Below are 17,579 nucleotides of genomic sequence, written 5' to 3' on the forward strand. Positions count from 1 at the left end.
GTGAGCATGATCAATGACAAGTAAAATTGAATATATGCCACAAGGATGGACTGCACTATTCGAAGACGAACGTGCAAAGGCCATGTTGCCAGTTTCCAATACTCAAGCTTTTTCCGAAGCTTAGCCAAAACCCAATCAATTTGTTGTTGGTGAGTGAGTTCCCACCCCAAAGGGTAACCAAGATGACGAACAAACTGAGTGGGTGGAATGATATCCCTGGGCCGTAACAGACTATGTCAGTCTTTGGAATGCAAAGGGAGCAGCTTAGACTTATGAAAATTAACATGAAGACCAGGTGCCAAACCATAAACAGAGAGGGCGTGCATCAAGGCACCAAGATCATGGGGCGTATTCTTCGGGGTAAAGAAAGAATCATCAGCATAAGCTTGAGCAACCATGTTGCGATTAGCATCCAATTCCAAGCCATGAAGTGATCCTGTAGCCACAAGATGATCAATATATTGCAGCATAGGATGAGTAGCAATAGCATACAGTAAAGCACTGAGAGGGCATCCCTGGTGGACCGATCAACAAAGAGTCCACTCATCAGAGATATCCGCAGAAAGAATGCAAGCCGCATTGCTATCTTTGTAAAGCCAGTAAATAACCAGCTGCATTTTTGGTCCAAACCCCAAAGCTCGCATAGCTGCGCGTGCCATGGATTAGGATAGGGCTAGCCATGGAAGCATGCGTCACCCTGTATGTACATATATGTGTGTGTGTGTGTGTGTGTGTGTACATACAGGGTGACGCATGCTTTCGTGGGTAGCCCTATCCTAATCCATGGCACGTGCAGCCGAGGGTGACTAGAGATGCTAGTATGCGTGTACGGGCCTCAACATAGACATATTAACTGCCCTCTAGTAAGCATTGAGGGCCCCTTTGTCCTGCTCACATGTCACGAGGTGAACCAGGTCATTCGAGAGGATCTCTTACAATTACACACATTCAGGGCTTGGTTAGCACCCCGCGAGCTCCTTGTGAATCTCCACTTTGATAGAGACCATTGCTTATGGATTTTAGTAGAGGGCTTAATTGATCCACCAAGATACACACGGATCCACCCCCCCACGTCTGATCACACCAACATTCGCCTTGAGAGTGGATAGGCGGAGGGCATACCAAGAGAGGGTTGCATTTGTACTTTATGTGATTAGCAAGATCGAAGGAGCATTTCGTATACTATGAGATCAGAGGTTGCTATCACTGCCTCTTCAGGGACGGTTTCGCTTGTTGTCCTACCTAGATCAAAGATGCTTGGCAACTTTCATCCACGAGGTCGTTTGACACGGGGAGCAATTGCTTAGGGCAGATAGGTGAGACCATGGTCTGCAGCTAGACTACTCTCAGAGCATGATTACTGAGCTTTTCTAGCCAGATAGCATTGACCAGCAAGATGCAAGGAGATGGTGGACCTGAAGACTAGAGCGAGAGACTCGGCCGACTTGCCAGCAGGTTGAGGCACATAGCAGAGCGCCTTGGTTCTATCCCTTGCAATAGCTGGTACGATGATGAGTACAAGGCTCTTCGTTATCAACTCAGATTCGAGACCAAGCATAACCTTCCAAGTGATCCAGAGGCCATACGTGAGTATCGTGGATAGACTCCCTCCCTTCCACTACAGTATGGACGCTCCGTTCTCTCTCGTCCTGTCACATGAGGTCAACTAGGTCATCTGCGAGGATCTCTTACAACTACACATATTCCGGACCTGGACCAAGTGAGCTTCCAGTGAAGCTTAGCTTCTACAGGGATCACTGCTTGTATATCACAGAGGAGGGGTTCATTGACCCACCAGGATACACGCAAATCCACTTACCCCACTCATTGAGGGTCTCTTTTGCACAATTGCGGGTCTCTTCACATAGACTTTGTATCGAGAGCGGCAGAGCAGAGGGCGTACCCAGGGAGAGGCACATATGTACATTGTGTGACGTACAGGAGGTTGAGATGGAGGAGCACTTCATCTTCATGTGTCCTCTTTACTATGAGATCCGAGGGCGTTTCCGTTGTCTCTTCAGAGATAGCTTTGGGGTTTTGTCCCAGTTCCTCTCCTATCCAGACCAGAGATGCTTGTCGGCTTTCATTCATGAGGCAGTCAGGCACTGCGAGAGATATGAGCAGACTTCTTCCTTGGCAGATTCTTCTCAGAGCTCCATCACGGAGTTCTTCCTACCATATCACATGGACTCCCCTACCAAATCACATGGACCCCCACGGGATGAAACCTCGACATGATCGTGACTGAGAGTTAGCTACTTCAACAATTCAGACAGAGGGTTGACGCGCAAATCACACTTGGGGATATCCCCTCCCTGTTTAGAGTCGGAGCCCGGCTGACAGGGGTTACTGTAGCCCTTGTTAGGCGCAGAGTTATGACCAAGAGATGTCATAGGGCCACACCCATGAGCGGTCGAAAGCACTGTATTGCCGCGTGCCTCCATTGCCTCATCCACCCTGATGCCTTGATGATGTTGACGATGTTGGTGGTGATGATGATGATTAGATTGATATGAAGTCGACCATTGACATGACCATGTTGTACTTAGTACTTAGTACTATCATTTTGCATTTTTTGCATTCTGCATTGGTATGGATGCTCGTTTTAGTAGCTCCACTCTCTTCTTTTGTTTGTACCAGGATTTTCACAGTCTCATAGATCCATCTGTCTTCCAAAGATTTTAATAAACTCTCTCTCTCTCTATCTCTCTCTCTCTCTCTCTCTCTCACACACACACACACGCGCGCGCGCGCGTGCGCGCACGCATGCGCTCACGCCAAGCTCTTGAGTCTACTATCAATCATGGGGCATGCACACGTTTTTCCTCCCAGCCAAATCTCGGTGTTAGCAAGCTCTCTCTCTCTCCCCGCCTGTTCCTCCCCGCCTACTCGATGCTCCTCCCCGGTTTTTGCTCGTTGCTCCTCCCCTACCTCTGCTTGCTGCTCCTCCCCTGCTTCTGTCTGCTCTGCCCCGCCCCGCCTATCGGCTCCGCCTCTACGCGCTGTCGCCCTTCCCGCCCTCCTAGCTCCTTGCAGTTGCTCCTCTAGCTGGCTGCTCCGCCCTCCCGCTGCCGCCTTCGCTCGTGCAGCGTCACCCTCCCACTTGGCCTCTCTCGCCTACCCTCGCCTAGCCTCGCCACTCCCAGCCTCTTCTGCCTAGCTAGCCTCACCACCCCCAGCCCTCCCTGCCTACCCTCAGCCTACCTCCACCTAGCCTCGCCACCCCTCAGCTCCCCCTGCCCTATCCTATCCTATCACCACTCCTTCCTCCTCCATTCCTCTCCACATTCACCCATTCTCCTCCGCCCCGACCTACAACCCCGCCTCTGCCCCCTCCATTGAGCTCTCTCGCTCCCCCCTTTTTTCAGCCGCCTGGGGGTACCTCCCATCATGGGGGGGAGGCTCATGCTCCCGCTCCCACTCCCGCTCCTGCACTAAGACCTGCACCGAACACGGGTCAGTCAAACGAAATGGGGAAAGATGGCAAAGATACGGATAAAGCCGCCAAGGAAGATGGCGACAAAGCCAAGAAACAAACACAGCTGAAACTCAAGGATGTGAACACACGCTACAACCGCAGTGGACTTGGAGTTGACAGCAAAGCAAAGGCGGGGTCCACCTCTGCCTCAGCTTCAGTCTCAGTTTCAGCTTCAGTTTCAGTTTCAGCTTCAGTCTCAGCTTCGGTCTCAGCTACATGCTCATCCTCAGCTTTCGCGCAAGCCTCAGAGTCAGCTCCAGTTCCAGTTTTAGCTCCACTTTCAGCTCCACTTCCGTCCACAGCGTCTACAATTACGACTACTGGCCCTGATATACCCCTACCCATAACATCGATTGTTCCACCCTCCCCTAAGGTAGAGGGATTGTCACTGACACCATCTCTTCCATCTCTCCCTTCTTCTCCCACTACAGTTCTCTCTCCGATTATGACACCTCCTTTGTAGGGGTCACACACTGTTCCGCACTACTCGACCTTTTTCTCCCCTTTGCCTCTCAGTCAACCCACGTTCCCACACCCTGCTGGGATCGCCTCCTCCAGGCCACTATCATCTCCGTACTGCACCCATCTCACCCAGTCATCACCCAGCCTCCAGCCTCATCCTCACACTCTCATGCCACAGTCCTTTCAGCTTCTGCTAGAGCACGGACAAGCTGACCTATTAGAGGCTTGGGAGAACTTGCTGATGGAGGTTCATAGCATCTGAGAGCGCGAGAGGAGTTGTCACGCTTCGCATAGGAGCATACATGCTTTACCCAGGCGCAGGTGCATCTCATATAGGAGCAATCTCAAGCTTCCGAGACCAAGCTGTTCTTATTCAGGGGCTCTGATAGGAGATCTCGCAGCTCCGATAGGAGGTCACTGCTATACGTACAGTCCCAGGGAGCACCCCAGTTATGGAGGCACAGATTGCGAGCATGCAATCTGCCATCGAGGAGACGTCTAGATGGGTCGACGTAGCCAAACGGGAACCTGCAAGGGTAACCATTTCGGCTACCCTCCTGGAGCAGCAGCAGAGAGGCAGTAAGGCTCTCAACATCAGAGTACGTGGGATGCCATGCACTGAGGCTACACCAATGGCAGATGCGACGGCCTTCGTGGCCACTACTCTAGGGGTGACTGAGCATAGGATTGAGAGAGCATGGCGGGTTGGCCCCAACCGAGAGCAGCCCCTTATCATGCGGGTCTGTGATGCCTAGGCACGACTTTCGGCTTTACGTCGTAGGTCAGCCTTACAAGACCAGCCAGCGATCTCCATGATGAGGACCTCATGTCACTACAGGTTGAGGAGAGGCGCTTTCTGTTGCAGCAACGGAATCAGGCCCGCAAGGAGGGGAAGTGGGCAGTAGTACGAGATGGACGACTCCTTACAGGCCCCCTGTCGGGCACCCACCTCTCCTCCCGCATAGGGAGGCGGGGTCTATGAGACTTAGACATCCGAGACCCTATCCTACATCATTTGGAACTGTAATGGTACCTTATGGTGGAAACCAGGAAACTTCTCGGAATCCTATACAGGTCATGACATAGTCTTTTATACAAAGACACATCAGAGTCCAGAGCGCCCACTACCAGTAATCAACGGGTATACATGGGAGTCTACGTACAGAGATGAGACAAGGGATACAGGAGGGGTTCGAGGGTCAGGAGGAGTCGCAATCCTTTACAGATCCACGCTTTTGGGCTCCATCTCAGTGGAGCAGAGAGATACACATTCCAAGTTTCTTTGGATCCGGATTCGGCACATGGACAGTCGGGATCTGTTTATTGCAGTTTGCTACTTTCCCCCAAGACTCCTGCTTTGCCAGAGATATTCGAGGGGAGGATGAGACATCCCTATTTGCTGCTCTTTATTAGTCCATTGTTGACTTCTCTATCTGCGGAGAAGTCCTCCTAGTTGGGGACTTCAATGCAAGGACAGACGCTCGTCGGGCACCACTCCTCGACTTCAAGGATGATTTTACTCTACTGCTAGACATTGACGGCGTACACACATAAATTATGCGACCCAGATATTATCTCCGTCAAGCGCTTTGTGGCCTTCATGGGCTGTCAAAGTACACCAATCCACTCTTGCAATCTCGAACCGTGCTCCTTTGAGAAAAAGATCAGACCTTGCTCTGATACCAATGCAATACTAGCTCTCGTAAAAGACAGGAGAGACACTCTCATTTGCTCTCCCTCTCTCCCTCTCTCAACAGAGACACTAGGACCTAGGACAACATGTCGGGCTGGACCCCCCTGAAGGTATTTTATTTCTTGAAGAGAATCTGTTACAAGAGTTCAGCATAGAGCTGTCTGATACACATACATAAATCCAAAACGCGAATCCTTACAAGAGCTTCAAGCTCATTTCAAATTGGCAACATGCCACTTGTCTAAAATCTAGACTAAGTCTTATTACATGCCACTAAGGGCCATTGTGGAGTCTTCAAAGCACTTGGTCACACGAACCGCCTCCTAGATGCTTGTTAGGCTCCCGTAGCGCTTAGGAAAATAACTCTTCCTAGTACATGCAACAATTAATTAAAGCGCACCACCATGGCACCCATTAATTGTTAGCGCTTTGCATGCAAATAACACACTGTGGACTAATTCTAGTCACGGTGGGCGTCCCCACTGAATACATGTGCACACCTAACAAATATAAAAATATATATTTATTCTCTGGTTGATCGGAGTCAACACTCTTGATTATAATGAAGGAGCTTTGACCAAGGGTCGAGGTGCCTTAATTATAGCCAAGTCTCTCCAACCGAAGTTGGCACAACTCTCCAAGCGAAGTTGGCACATCTTGGTTAACCGTGGTTAACCCTCTTGGCGTATGCTAAGTCTCGTTGACTGAAGTCAACACTCTCTGACCGTAGTCAGCTCTGTGGTTCTCTGGTTAACCGTAGTTAACCCTCTTGGTAATAAACCAAGTCTCCTTGACCGAAGTTAGGTTTACTTGACCAGAGTCAAGTATCTTTGACCGTAGTCAATTCTTTGACCATTAAAAGAACTCTTTGACCATAATTAACACATATAAAACTCTTTAATTATGATCAAATAAATGGTCAACTGTACTTTGACTTAGGATATTTACATTGTGGTGACACATGGCACTGTATGAGAGAGTCTTAGGCCGAGTTTGGACAGGCGCAGGTTGGACAGATGAGATCTTGAGTATCATAGGAGTCAAACAGGGTTGTCCCTTATCACCGACCCTGTTTGGCCTCTACATTGATGAGCTTGAGACTTTCGTGGGGGCGTTTGGAGGGACCGGTTGCTCATTTGCCAGGATCATCATCAGGATTCTTCTTTATGCAGATGACGTGGCACTCTTGTCGTCCACACCGGAGGGGCTCCAACGACACCTGGATGCACTGCAGGCTTTTTGTTTATCCCATGATTTGGAGGTCAACCTTGGCAAGACCAAGGTCATGATCTTTAACACCTCTCGAGCAAGCATGCAATGCAAGCAGTTTACTTTTACTTTCGGTGGGTCACCAGTTGAGATCATATCCTCATACACTTACTTGGGGATCATCTTCTCCGGCCCGATCTTCACGATGAGACTAGCGATGGAGGCCAGACTGAGCTGGGGATACGCCTCACTGGCTCGGCTAGAGAGACAATGCTTCCACTCCCACTTCCAGGACCCTCGGACCAAGGCTCTTCTCTTCAACTTCTTGGTCCGACCAGCCGGTATTTTTGGCAGCTCTTGTTGGGGGCCTGACATGTTAGAGATAGAGTGGACACGGGTGGAGCGCCTGCAGATCCTCATGCTCTCACGGATGATCGGGGGAAACCGTCTGTACCACATGACATCATTCAGGCCGAGTTTGGTGCTTCTCCACTCCATCTAGATGCAGCCTTTCAAACCATTATATATCTACACCGGGTTAGATCATATGGGGACTGCACATCAGGGAGACAGAGGTTGCCATGGTTGGCTCTCGATTCCTCCATGAGGTTGGCAGCAGAGGGAGACGAGCGATGCTGGTATGCACGGACTCATAGATGGTTTGTGAGACTAGGGTTCCACATCGATAGGATACCTCCTTTTCAGTACAGTTTAGATGCCCCTTCGGTACTCCCACCCACCATCCCGATCGGGCCACACACCAACCAGGTAATTCGTGAGGATCTCTTGCAACTACATACCTTTAGGACTTGGTTGGAGCCGAGGGAGCTTCGAGTGAAGCTGAGTTTCTACAGAGATTACTGTCTTCGTATTTCGGAGGAGGGATTCATCACACCACCGAGATACACTGAGCTTCATATGCCTCAGTGCCATGGTTGTTAAGACACTTGTGTCTTATGATAAGACACTTAAGACACTTAAGACACGTGTCTTACCTTAAGACACTCTTGCGTTTTTTTTTTTTTTGGTGGGTGGGGAGTAACAACACACATTGTGTTTGACTTAGCCATGCTATCATTGATGGTGACTTTGGATCTAGCAGTGGCAGTGACCTCATAGATTTAGATTATGATGAATCTTCAGAGATTTGAGTCTTGAGAGTCGAAAGCTTCCTTTCAATTATATGTATCGAGATGCAGTTTTCATTCATGTCACATGTGACAAGATTCAATTGTCAGTTTAAACCTTTAAGTACTCAAAACTTGTGAGCTCTTCAGTCGTGAGTCTTAACTTTAACTTTTAAGTCTTGAGTGATGAGTCTTGACTCTTAACTACATTGTACAAGTGCATTGTTTCTTCTTGCATTATTTAAGTGTAGCTTATTGTACTTCTAGAATCTAGCAGCTAGCTATGCTAGCAAGTTGTACATTTGTATACTTATACATATATTAATTAAATATTTATTATTATAACCACAATGGCGTGTCTTACGTGTCTTATCTTTAAGACACTTTAGACACTCGTGTCTGAAGCGTGTCTAACGTGTCGTGTCTTAACGTGTCTTACAACCATGTGCCTCACTCACTACGGATCTCCATCAGACAGTTTCGGGTATCATCACACCGCCTCCGCATAGAGAGTGGCAGAGCAGAGGGGATTCCTAGGGAGCATTGCTTATGCATATTGTGCGACTGTCAGGAGGTCGAGTCAGAGGAGCATTTTATTTTCAGGTGCCCAGTGTACTACGAGATCCGAGGTCGCTACCACTGCCTCTTCAGAGACAGCTCCGGGCTCCTTTCCAGATTCCTCGCCTACCCAGATCAGAGATGCCTCGCGGCCTTCAAACAGAAGACACCTGACATTTGCGAAGGGAGACAACGAGAAGGAAGAAGACTCCTTACAGAGCAACAACAGGAAGCAGTTTTGCAAATGCACGCATTCGATCATTGCCATCGGAGGGAAGAACACGAGTTGTGGTGTCACGATTGGTGGGAACATTCGAGGCAGCAACATCAAGCCATTCAGGTGATTACCAGTCTCGAGTCTTCACAAGCTTTAGCTTGCATCCTAAAGTTTGTAGAGTTACAACCCTACCAAGACCTTGAGGGATGCACAGCCAAGAGGCGATGCTCTCTAATCTGAGAAATAGCTGCAAAGAACGTGACATTAGCTATGTTGGTGTCCCCTGAAACAAAGGAGAAATGGAGGGGGTCCAACACAGAGAGTACTTATTGAGGCGACGGGGCTTGGCCACATCATCAGATACCTCTCAGAGCAGGATCACAGAGTTCTTCCCATCGAGTGACATTGATCATCCAGTCTCTAGCCACAGACGTGACAGAAACCTCGAACCGATGACCGCAGCACGACACACGAGACATCGAGGGGACACACAGATCACTCTGGGAGACCTCCCGTCATTGTTTAGACGGATATGTCCCACGGGAGTCACGGTGGCTCTGGTCTTGTGTCGAGCCTCGTCCAGGAGACCGAGACGTACAGCACCCCTTGACGGGTACCAGTGTCCCATCACTGGCTATGCACCAGCTAGGGCGACATGACATACGGAGGATTCCGCTCCACTCCAGCCCTTTTCTTTTCATTGTTACATCCAGATGTATTTGATTTGATTATGTATGATCAGACTTAGGATTCAGCATGGGTGATGATGCCCGTTTCAGTAGCTCCACCCTTACTGTGATTTGTATCAGGTTTTCTTTCAGTCTCATAGACCCATCGGTCTTCCGAAGACTCTAATAAAATTTCTTTCTTTCTTTCTTTCTCTCGGTCTTCGGCATACACTGTTGCTTTCCCCAACTGACTTGTCTATGGAAAACGTGCTATGAACTCATGAAACACATGCCGTAACATCACTGGAGATGCGAGTCAAAAAGGCACATACATAGTTCAAAGATGGGTGTTTGCATTCCATTGATGGTGAAAATAGAACGAGACTTGCCCCACACTCTAGGTACATATCAAACATAAAGAGAGCACGCCTCTCGATTTTTGCCACTACTCCACCGTTCAATGCAAGAATTCCCTAACTCAATAATACTTGACTCCTCTATCCCCTCTGCTCTTTGAGTTGTTTTTTCCTCCCAAGCCGTGTCTTAGTGCTTGTGTGCTCTTGCTCTTTCTAACCGCTTGTCCGTGCGATGATTTTTTTAATGACATTGTGCCAGATTCTCAAGGGATTTCCAGGACATTGGATGGACTACCTAATTCTTGTCATGGCGTCGCTACGACATTGATCTTACCTAGCTCTTGTAGGAGGAACCGAGCTGCTTAAATAGGGTTGCCTCCATCAATGCAGACCAAGCCTTTGCCACAATCACAAAGGCAAAGAAAAAGGGGGCAAGAATTTCAAGACCAAACCTTCTTCTGGTACCTCATCTGCTTCTATCCCGGCTGATAGGAAGAAGAAAAGGCGTTGGAACTATTGCAGGAGGCCCGGACATGATATCTGTAAGTGTTGTCAAGCGCATTGCTTCAGAGTAAAAGAAGCTACAAGAAGGATTTGGAATTACAAATGCCCTTGCTGCCCATGAGCACAGCCATGAGGCATCAAATATGGCTCATGGAGTGGGCATTTGTTGTCAGTTGCCACTACAATCCGTCAAAGTATGATGCAGCTTTGTCAGTTTCAGATTCTATGTCCGATTGGTACTTTGATAGTGGTGCTTCCAAGCACATCACATCTTGCAAAAGGTTATTTCAGTCCTTTGCCAACAATGCATCTTATCTTGTGAGAGGGATTGGTCAAGTGCTAGTCACTTCAGTTTCAGGAGATACTGTTACTCTTTTGGAAGTGTTATCTGTTCTAGGTATTAAAGAGAATCTGATTTCCATTTCAGCCATTTCTACAAATAGCTTCAAAGTTATTCTTGGCGATTATCGTTGTGCCATGTATGACAACGGGCATGATAACTGCATAGTACTTACTACAACACTTTCATGAGGGCTGTATATCTTGATGCCTATGAAAAAGGGGCTGTTACAGAAGCAATGCAGCACCTGAATTTGTAATTCCAGACACACATTTATGGCATGAGACATTGAGACATCTCAACTATGGTATTTTGGTGAAAATGGATTCTAAGGACATGGTGGTAGACCTTCCATTCATGCAGGTGCTTACTAAACATGTCTGTGAGGCTGCTTGTTGGGCAAAACTCATCAGTTCACATTTCCAAAAGATGGGATTGTTGGTGCATCCAAGAAGTTGCACATATTACGCAGTGGTGAATGTGAATCGATCCAGACACTATCACTTGTATACTCATACACCGTCACCTTTGTGGAAGACTTTACCAAGCATACTTGGATTTAGCCCTTGAAATCCATGATTTTACCAAACACACGTGGGTTGATCCCTTGAAAATGAGAGTGGAAACAAGGTTTTTTTGTTGAACATGCAGCTTTACCTTGGCTAGACCGTAAATAACAGCCTACTGTAGATGCCTTTGATGTACAAAAAGATCACTTCATTAAGTATGATTGAAAACCGCAAGAGCAAGCTCTAATGCGGGAGTACAACATGCCATGCATGAGAAAAAAATAACAGCTCAAAAAGAGCTAACACAAATCGAAGTACGGTGTTCAAACACGCTTAAATAATTTTTGTTATCAACAAAAGAGACGACAAATGAAGAAAGCGGAATCAAAACACACTGATACACATCATAATGAGAAGTGTTTATTATATTTTGAAGCTGCATCGCAAATACAATAGGTCCCTGAGAAGAGGGAATATTATCACATTGAATACAAAATTAGGTGTCCTTGTCCAAAAAAGAGAGTGTATGATCTTTCTATCCAATCCGAATATCAACCTCTCTATTCCGATTAACAAGTCCACATATTCCAAGTGCATGACATAGCATGTAAGAGCACATGTGTAGTCTTAAATCCGGATAGGAAGTGCGTCGGCCTTACGATCCTAAAACTGCTTCCCAGCTGGAAGCTGCACCTCGTAGGTGTGATTGCTAGGTGTCGTGGACAGTCCCATCCTCTGCACAAGTTTGTGGTTCACAAAATTGTGAGAGCTGCCCGGGTCAAAGAGATGTGGACCCTTACTTCTCCATAAACTTGGAAAAGGTCATGGGGGCCAAAGAATGAATTATTAAAAGTGCAATTACAAGAAAGTGGGCAGGTTATGACATTTATAGAAATACCTGTCATCAAGGCTTGGTTATCTCCCTTAGCATTGGTACCTTGTCTCACATGGAGCTTTGGTCCCGGCACTTGCATCTGGTTCTTGCGCTTAGGACAATCATTCCAAGTGTGGCCCCACTCCTCGCATATAAAGCAACGTTCTTCTTTCTTTAACTTCAAGGTGCATAGGAAACGGGTTCGACTATTCTTCGACTATTCTTCGTCTGAGTCGAGTTCTTCTTAGAGACGTTGTCAATTGACTTTGACTCCCCGGTACTAGTTGTTGACTGGAAGAACTTCCTCTTGTTCTTCCCAATCATGTCGACAGTAGTGGTTCCCTTTGCGCTGGCCATGGTATCATCATAGATGCGCACATAGTTCATGGCCTCTTGCAAAGTAGTACACTTGTTATTCTTGATTTGAAGCTTGTATGAGTCAGGCAAACCATCCACAAAGAAACCTAACAAGGTAATATGATTTATCTTTGTAGCTCTGGTCTGCAAATCACGAAACCTCTGAAGATAGACTTCAGAAGTCAAATTCAGCTTGGACATATCGAGGGCCTTGAGCTTGCCTACGATATCATAATCTTCCTCCTCCTTCAGAACTTTCCTCAAGACCTCTTCAAATTCGATCCATGTTGTAGGCTTCGGTCGGAGTTCCTTCCACCACAATAAAGCCTTGCCTGACATATACCCTGTTGTAAGCTGCGTCTTCTTTTCATTGGGGTAAGGGTGAAACTGGAAGTATACTTGCCACTTGTGCAACCAAGTGTCAACCACCTCCTTGGTTCTAGATTTATGATCTTTGGGATAAGGATCGGGAGTGATATTTGGACCCAACATTGAAGCCAAAGCATCCACATGCGTGAGTGCTTGAACAGTGCTAGTCAAAAGCGAGATTGAAGTCTGAATCCCTTGGAGTTGCTGTGTCAACCCTGTTTGATTCGCATTAACCCGCTCAAACTTTTCATCAAGAGCAGTGGTGAATTCACTGAAGGCTGTCTTCGTAATCAAATCATCGTAGAGGCCCTGGTCATCCTATGCGTGGTAATCCATATCTTGATCACCCATAGCGAGCCCAGGGTCTACTGAATGAGCCATAACTGAAATCGGATTTGATAAAGAGAGTTGACTAGAGAAGAGAAACAATAGGTGGGCTCGGAGCTAGGAGACTGGAACGGAGTGCAAGCTGGCCACGAGAATAGGAGATGCTGAAAGAAAAGGAAGGATGGCCGAGGAAAAGATAGGCTGGTACGAAGCTGACGATCAGCCACAAATCATTGAACCCTGCTACTCCCGCTCCTGGGTATGCCGCATGGTCGTCTGCAGCAGGCTGTACCACGTGATAGGCTCCCGAACAAGATGGCTTGGAGAGGCTTCATGCATGCACAGTCCACGGGCTTGGGGTAAGAGGCGAACTGTCCGAGCTATAAGGTGGGTAAGCAGGCTTTTAGAAAGCTCTGCTTTTCAAAAGCCCACCCTCCAATATTGGAGGGGACGGTGCTTTTCTTAGCCTCCATGCCCCCTTGAATAGCTCTCAGCCCAGATCGTGATATGGCTCTTGCTTGCTGCGCACCTCTCTGCGCTCCCCTTCTGCATGCGATCACGTTCCCTACGCAGCCAGCCGTACGCAAGACCTCTTGGGTCCACCTCAGCTCTACGCTTGCCTAACGGCTCTTGGGCCTTGGGCTACGCTAAGATATAGGCCCGCGTCCATGACTCAATCCAAGATCAGACCTAGCACTAGGGAACTAGACTTGCTCCCATCGGCTCTCTGAGAACTGAACCTCTAGGCCCCTTATATAGACTCGGGCCCAATGGGCCAAAAATATTGAAGACCTCTAACTAGTTTGTACCCTTGCCACCAACCCAAGAATCAAGCTTGCCTAGCCCTAAGCCTCCCCAGGCTACCTGAGCTAGTCTTGTATACCCCAATACACGTCAGATACCAATCCGTGCACATGACAGGGGGGATGATGCGCAGGCCTCAACCAAAATGCTTTTTCCGGGGGGGCTGCGGCAGTGGAGAGCTTGGTGCAGCCAAGTAGCTGCTAGGGGAAGGGGGAAGCGGTCTCAAAACCAGCACAACACGTACAGTCCCTGAGCATCAAAGACACATTGCTTGAAGGTGGAACTGGGTGGGAGGTGGAGAGCACAGAACCAGTGGGAGATATAGGAAGAAAACCTGTGAGCAGGCAGAATGAGCTACGTGGAAGGGTGGGAAGGAGGAAGAAGAGGAAGGGTTCGGGTAAGGGCAGGGTGAGAGGGGGGATCAAGCTGCGAGCTAGCAGGCAAGAGCAGGGAGCAAACGGATGGGAGTGCTCAATCTTGAACAAAAGAGTTTAGGTTGCTTTGCTTGCTAAGTATGTCTTCCTTTTGGATTTCATAAAAGTTTTTGTTTACCTCTTTTCTTCTCTTTCCTTTTCTCTTTTATATTCTTTGTAGATTTTTGATCTTTAGAACAACAAAAAATCTAAATTTGTATGATTATTCTAGTCTTTGAAAGGTATATATATAGGTTGTTTTCTTAGTAGATATGTTTGAAGGTGACAGTACTTGATGGTGCTTTTGCCCATATATATGTGATCACAAATGAAGATAGAAGACTTGTCTATGTTGCACTGATTTTCTCGGCTTTGCTTTGATTTCTTTAAGGACCTTTTTAGTGCCAAAGCTGCTTTGATTCAAATACTGGCACATTCATAGTTCATGAAATAGCAGACATACTTTTGCATTTACAATTACCCCTCTGATTGCTAACTATTTTCATCTTTTTTTCTTGGGGTGCAGCAATCACTTTTATCATTTTGCTGAGGGAAATAAGGAGATATTTTGAGGTACTGAATTCTCTTCCTTCTTTTATAGGCGCCTGGTTTAGAGTTGCTTTCTATATTTATCTCATTTGCAAGACTGGTCCAGAGATTCAGTAATTTTCCTGTAAAGTGGCATTAAGCTGTGATAAGAAGCACACCACACGCTTAGAAGCACGAAGGAAAACGAGAAACAAATTTAGCAAAGCTATATTGACAGGACTATCTGATGTTTCTACACAGGTTAAGGCCTTGCCTACTGCTTTTGTAGCTCTTGCCAGGTATGTGCATTTTTAATTGTTCACTCTGACATTGAATTCAAGTATTAAAGGGACAGGTGTTTTTATTATTACAGGGTCCTTAAATGGGTTTTGAAGCTACATAGACTGTAATCTTCTTGACGTTTTGAGTCAAAAAAGAATTCATTGAAGTGCTGGAAATGTGTTGATGGATGGACAAGTCATTTGAGAATTTAGATTACAGGCCTAATTTTGTAAAACCGTTTGTTGCAGTGCTGCAATGTTAGGATTCTATTCATATGTATACATGTCAGGAGGAAATCCGCCTAAAAAAGTAAAGCAGGCACCAGGAGCTTAAATACAGAGCATCAAAAGTTGGAAGGGTTATGCCATGCGAGGTATAGGAAAACAGATTAATCCTAATATTTTTGAACCTTACAGAGAGTATATGTACAATATATAGTTGAGCAGGCTTATGTTAGCAGTGGACAGATGGTGACCGGCCTCAATTCCGTAAGGAGGCTTCAATATCTACTTGCATATGCTTTCATGGCCAAGTGCAGGGGTTGTATTTATCAAGATTCTGACATTTTCAATTATATCTTATTTGATAAATGATCAGCAACCATGGAATAGTACTCATAATGAGCATCTCAGTTTTTGGCACTGCTGGGATCTTCAATGGGTTTGTATACCCCTTATGCGAACAAAGAAACCTGAATTTCTAGATTTTGATATTGATAAAGGAGCAGGAGTTTTTAATGTACCTGATGATACCTTATAAACATCTCCTGAGCATTTGTCAGTTGAAAGTCAAAAGCAAAGTAAATGACTGAGATAGCAGGATTTGAATGAAGCAGAGGTTTACCCTACAAGGTAGTTGGAATCGTTGTGAATCACCTGTGCCCATCCTGCTGGGTATCACTGGCAAGGAGGGGGAATTGGAGGCCTTCTTTGATAGAGGAACAGCATTAGTTTTCGTCCAGTTCTTTAGTCGACCAAGAAGGATGGGAGCATCTAAGTTTTCCAGCTTGAGGTTGGGAATGTACTCACGCCTGTTTTGGTTCTTTTTGTTCAACAAAACTGTCAAGCATATTGTTTTGTTAGCACTGGCTGTCCTAGAGACAGTGCTTTAGGATTGAGTTGAGTGGGAGTTTTGTGATTATTCTTAGTTTTTTGGTCTTAGTTTTTTGGCCTGCCTTGCGTGAAAGGTAGCCTTAGTAATGAAACTCATCTTCAAGAATTGAAATTAAGATTTTTATTTTCAAAAAATTCATTCTCCCATATTTGGACATATTCCACATGCAACTAGAGTTTAACTTCCACATAATCAGTTTAACTTCCACATAATCCCCTGTCTCTCTCTCTCTCTTTCCCCTAAAAATCCTCCTTTACTGTCTCTCTCACGTCCCCTCCCCCTCTCTCTCAACTCTCCATCCTCTTTTCCATGCTCCACATCTAAGGTAGGCCTTATGAATGATTATGATCATTCAGCTTGTTAGGAATTTCTAAAATTCTTAACCTCTAGTTTTAGATGGTTGTTGGCTTTTCAGCTTTTAGCTAGTGTGTGGCAGTTGGCTTTTCAGCTTTTAGCTTGTGTGTGCTTTTTACCTCCCTCCAACATGGCTATAAATCAATTCAGGGGCTCCACTCTCCCTCCATGCTTGAGCTTTCCCTATAACGATTGCCTTGGCTTTCTCCAGTTACAAGTCTTCAAGTCACTTCAAGCTTTCCGGTCGCTCATCTTGATCTCACGTGTTCGTTTGTAAGCAAGGCGCTAAAGCCGATTCACATGTTAACTGTTGTTGAAGTCGTCGTCTGAAAAAAAATTGCTATCTGGAAAGCTGTTTGCTAGAAAAGCAGATTTGCTTGTAAAAAAAAATCAGTTTTCTTGTTGAAAGGGCATAACTTTTATGCTAGCCAAACGGGCTTTATGCATGTCGGTGAAGAGATTGTCGTCCACTGGGTTTGTTTATAAAAATAAAGCCAAAAAAACCCTTGAAAGTTGACATCAAAACTTTGCAGGTATCATTTATAAAACTTTCAAGGAAAAATAGTCCCAATTTACCTTTTAGTTTTAAATTATAGCTTTTTAAAAAAAAGGCAATGGCTTTGTAGCCAGTGTGAGAGCATGCAAATAACTATAGAACCTTGGCAAAGTCTAATGGATCTTGCGAGTCCTCAAAGCGTTTCATTTTTATTATTTCTTACTAAACAATCTATAGTGTCTAAAGACTTGTAAAACCCACAAGTTGGAGCCAAGTGCTTTCGTGCATACATGCATCCTTGTTTGCCTTCTAAGATATTTTTTAAAGTTGCCAACTTGCGCTGTTTAGTTGAAAAAAGCATTCATAGAGGTCTATTTCATTGTGGATATAGCAGAGATGTTGTGCATCTTTTAGATATGAAGCTATACCGGTGCATAGTGTTTTTGTCAATTCACAAAAAATCTTATTTGTGGAAGTAGAGAACCAAATTGTGACACAAAGGCTAACTATAGTAATAGGTTGAGGATATAAGAGCAAAGAA

The 17,579-nt window shown here is 46.1% G+C and overlaps 1 protein-coding gene across 1 annotated transcript in view; it reads left to right on the forward strand.

Moving 5' to 3' along the window:
- Positions 1–15,816, forward strand: part of LOC147904121 (protein FATTY ACID EXPORT 3, chloroplastic-like) — a 72,423-nt gene extending 56,607 nt beyond the window's left edge. Inside the window, exons 4-6 of the mRNA XM_087370755.1 lie at positions 14,792–14,838; positions 15,055–15,092; positions 15,324–15,816. Of these exons, the coding sequence (XP_087226881.1) occupies positions 14,792–14,838; positions 15,055–15,092; positions 15,324–15,408 (170 nt within the window). The 3' untranslated portion in view covers positions 15,409–15,816. The remainder of the gene's footprint in view (positions 1–14,791; positions 14,839–15,054; positions 15,093–15,323) is intronic.
- Positions 15,817–17,579: the final 1,763 nt, after the last annotated feature.

This window comes from Dipteris shenzhenensis, chromosome 3 (genome assembly GCF_047967505.1).
Source record: "Dipteris shenzhenensis isolate YYH24624 ecotype China chromosome 3, Dip_SZ_1.0, whole genome shotgun sequence".
NCBI lineage: Eukaryota > Viridiplantae > Streptophyta > Polypodiopsida > Gleicheniales > Dipteridaceae > Dipteris > Dipteris shenzhenensis.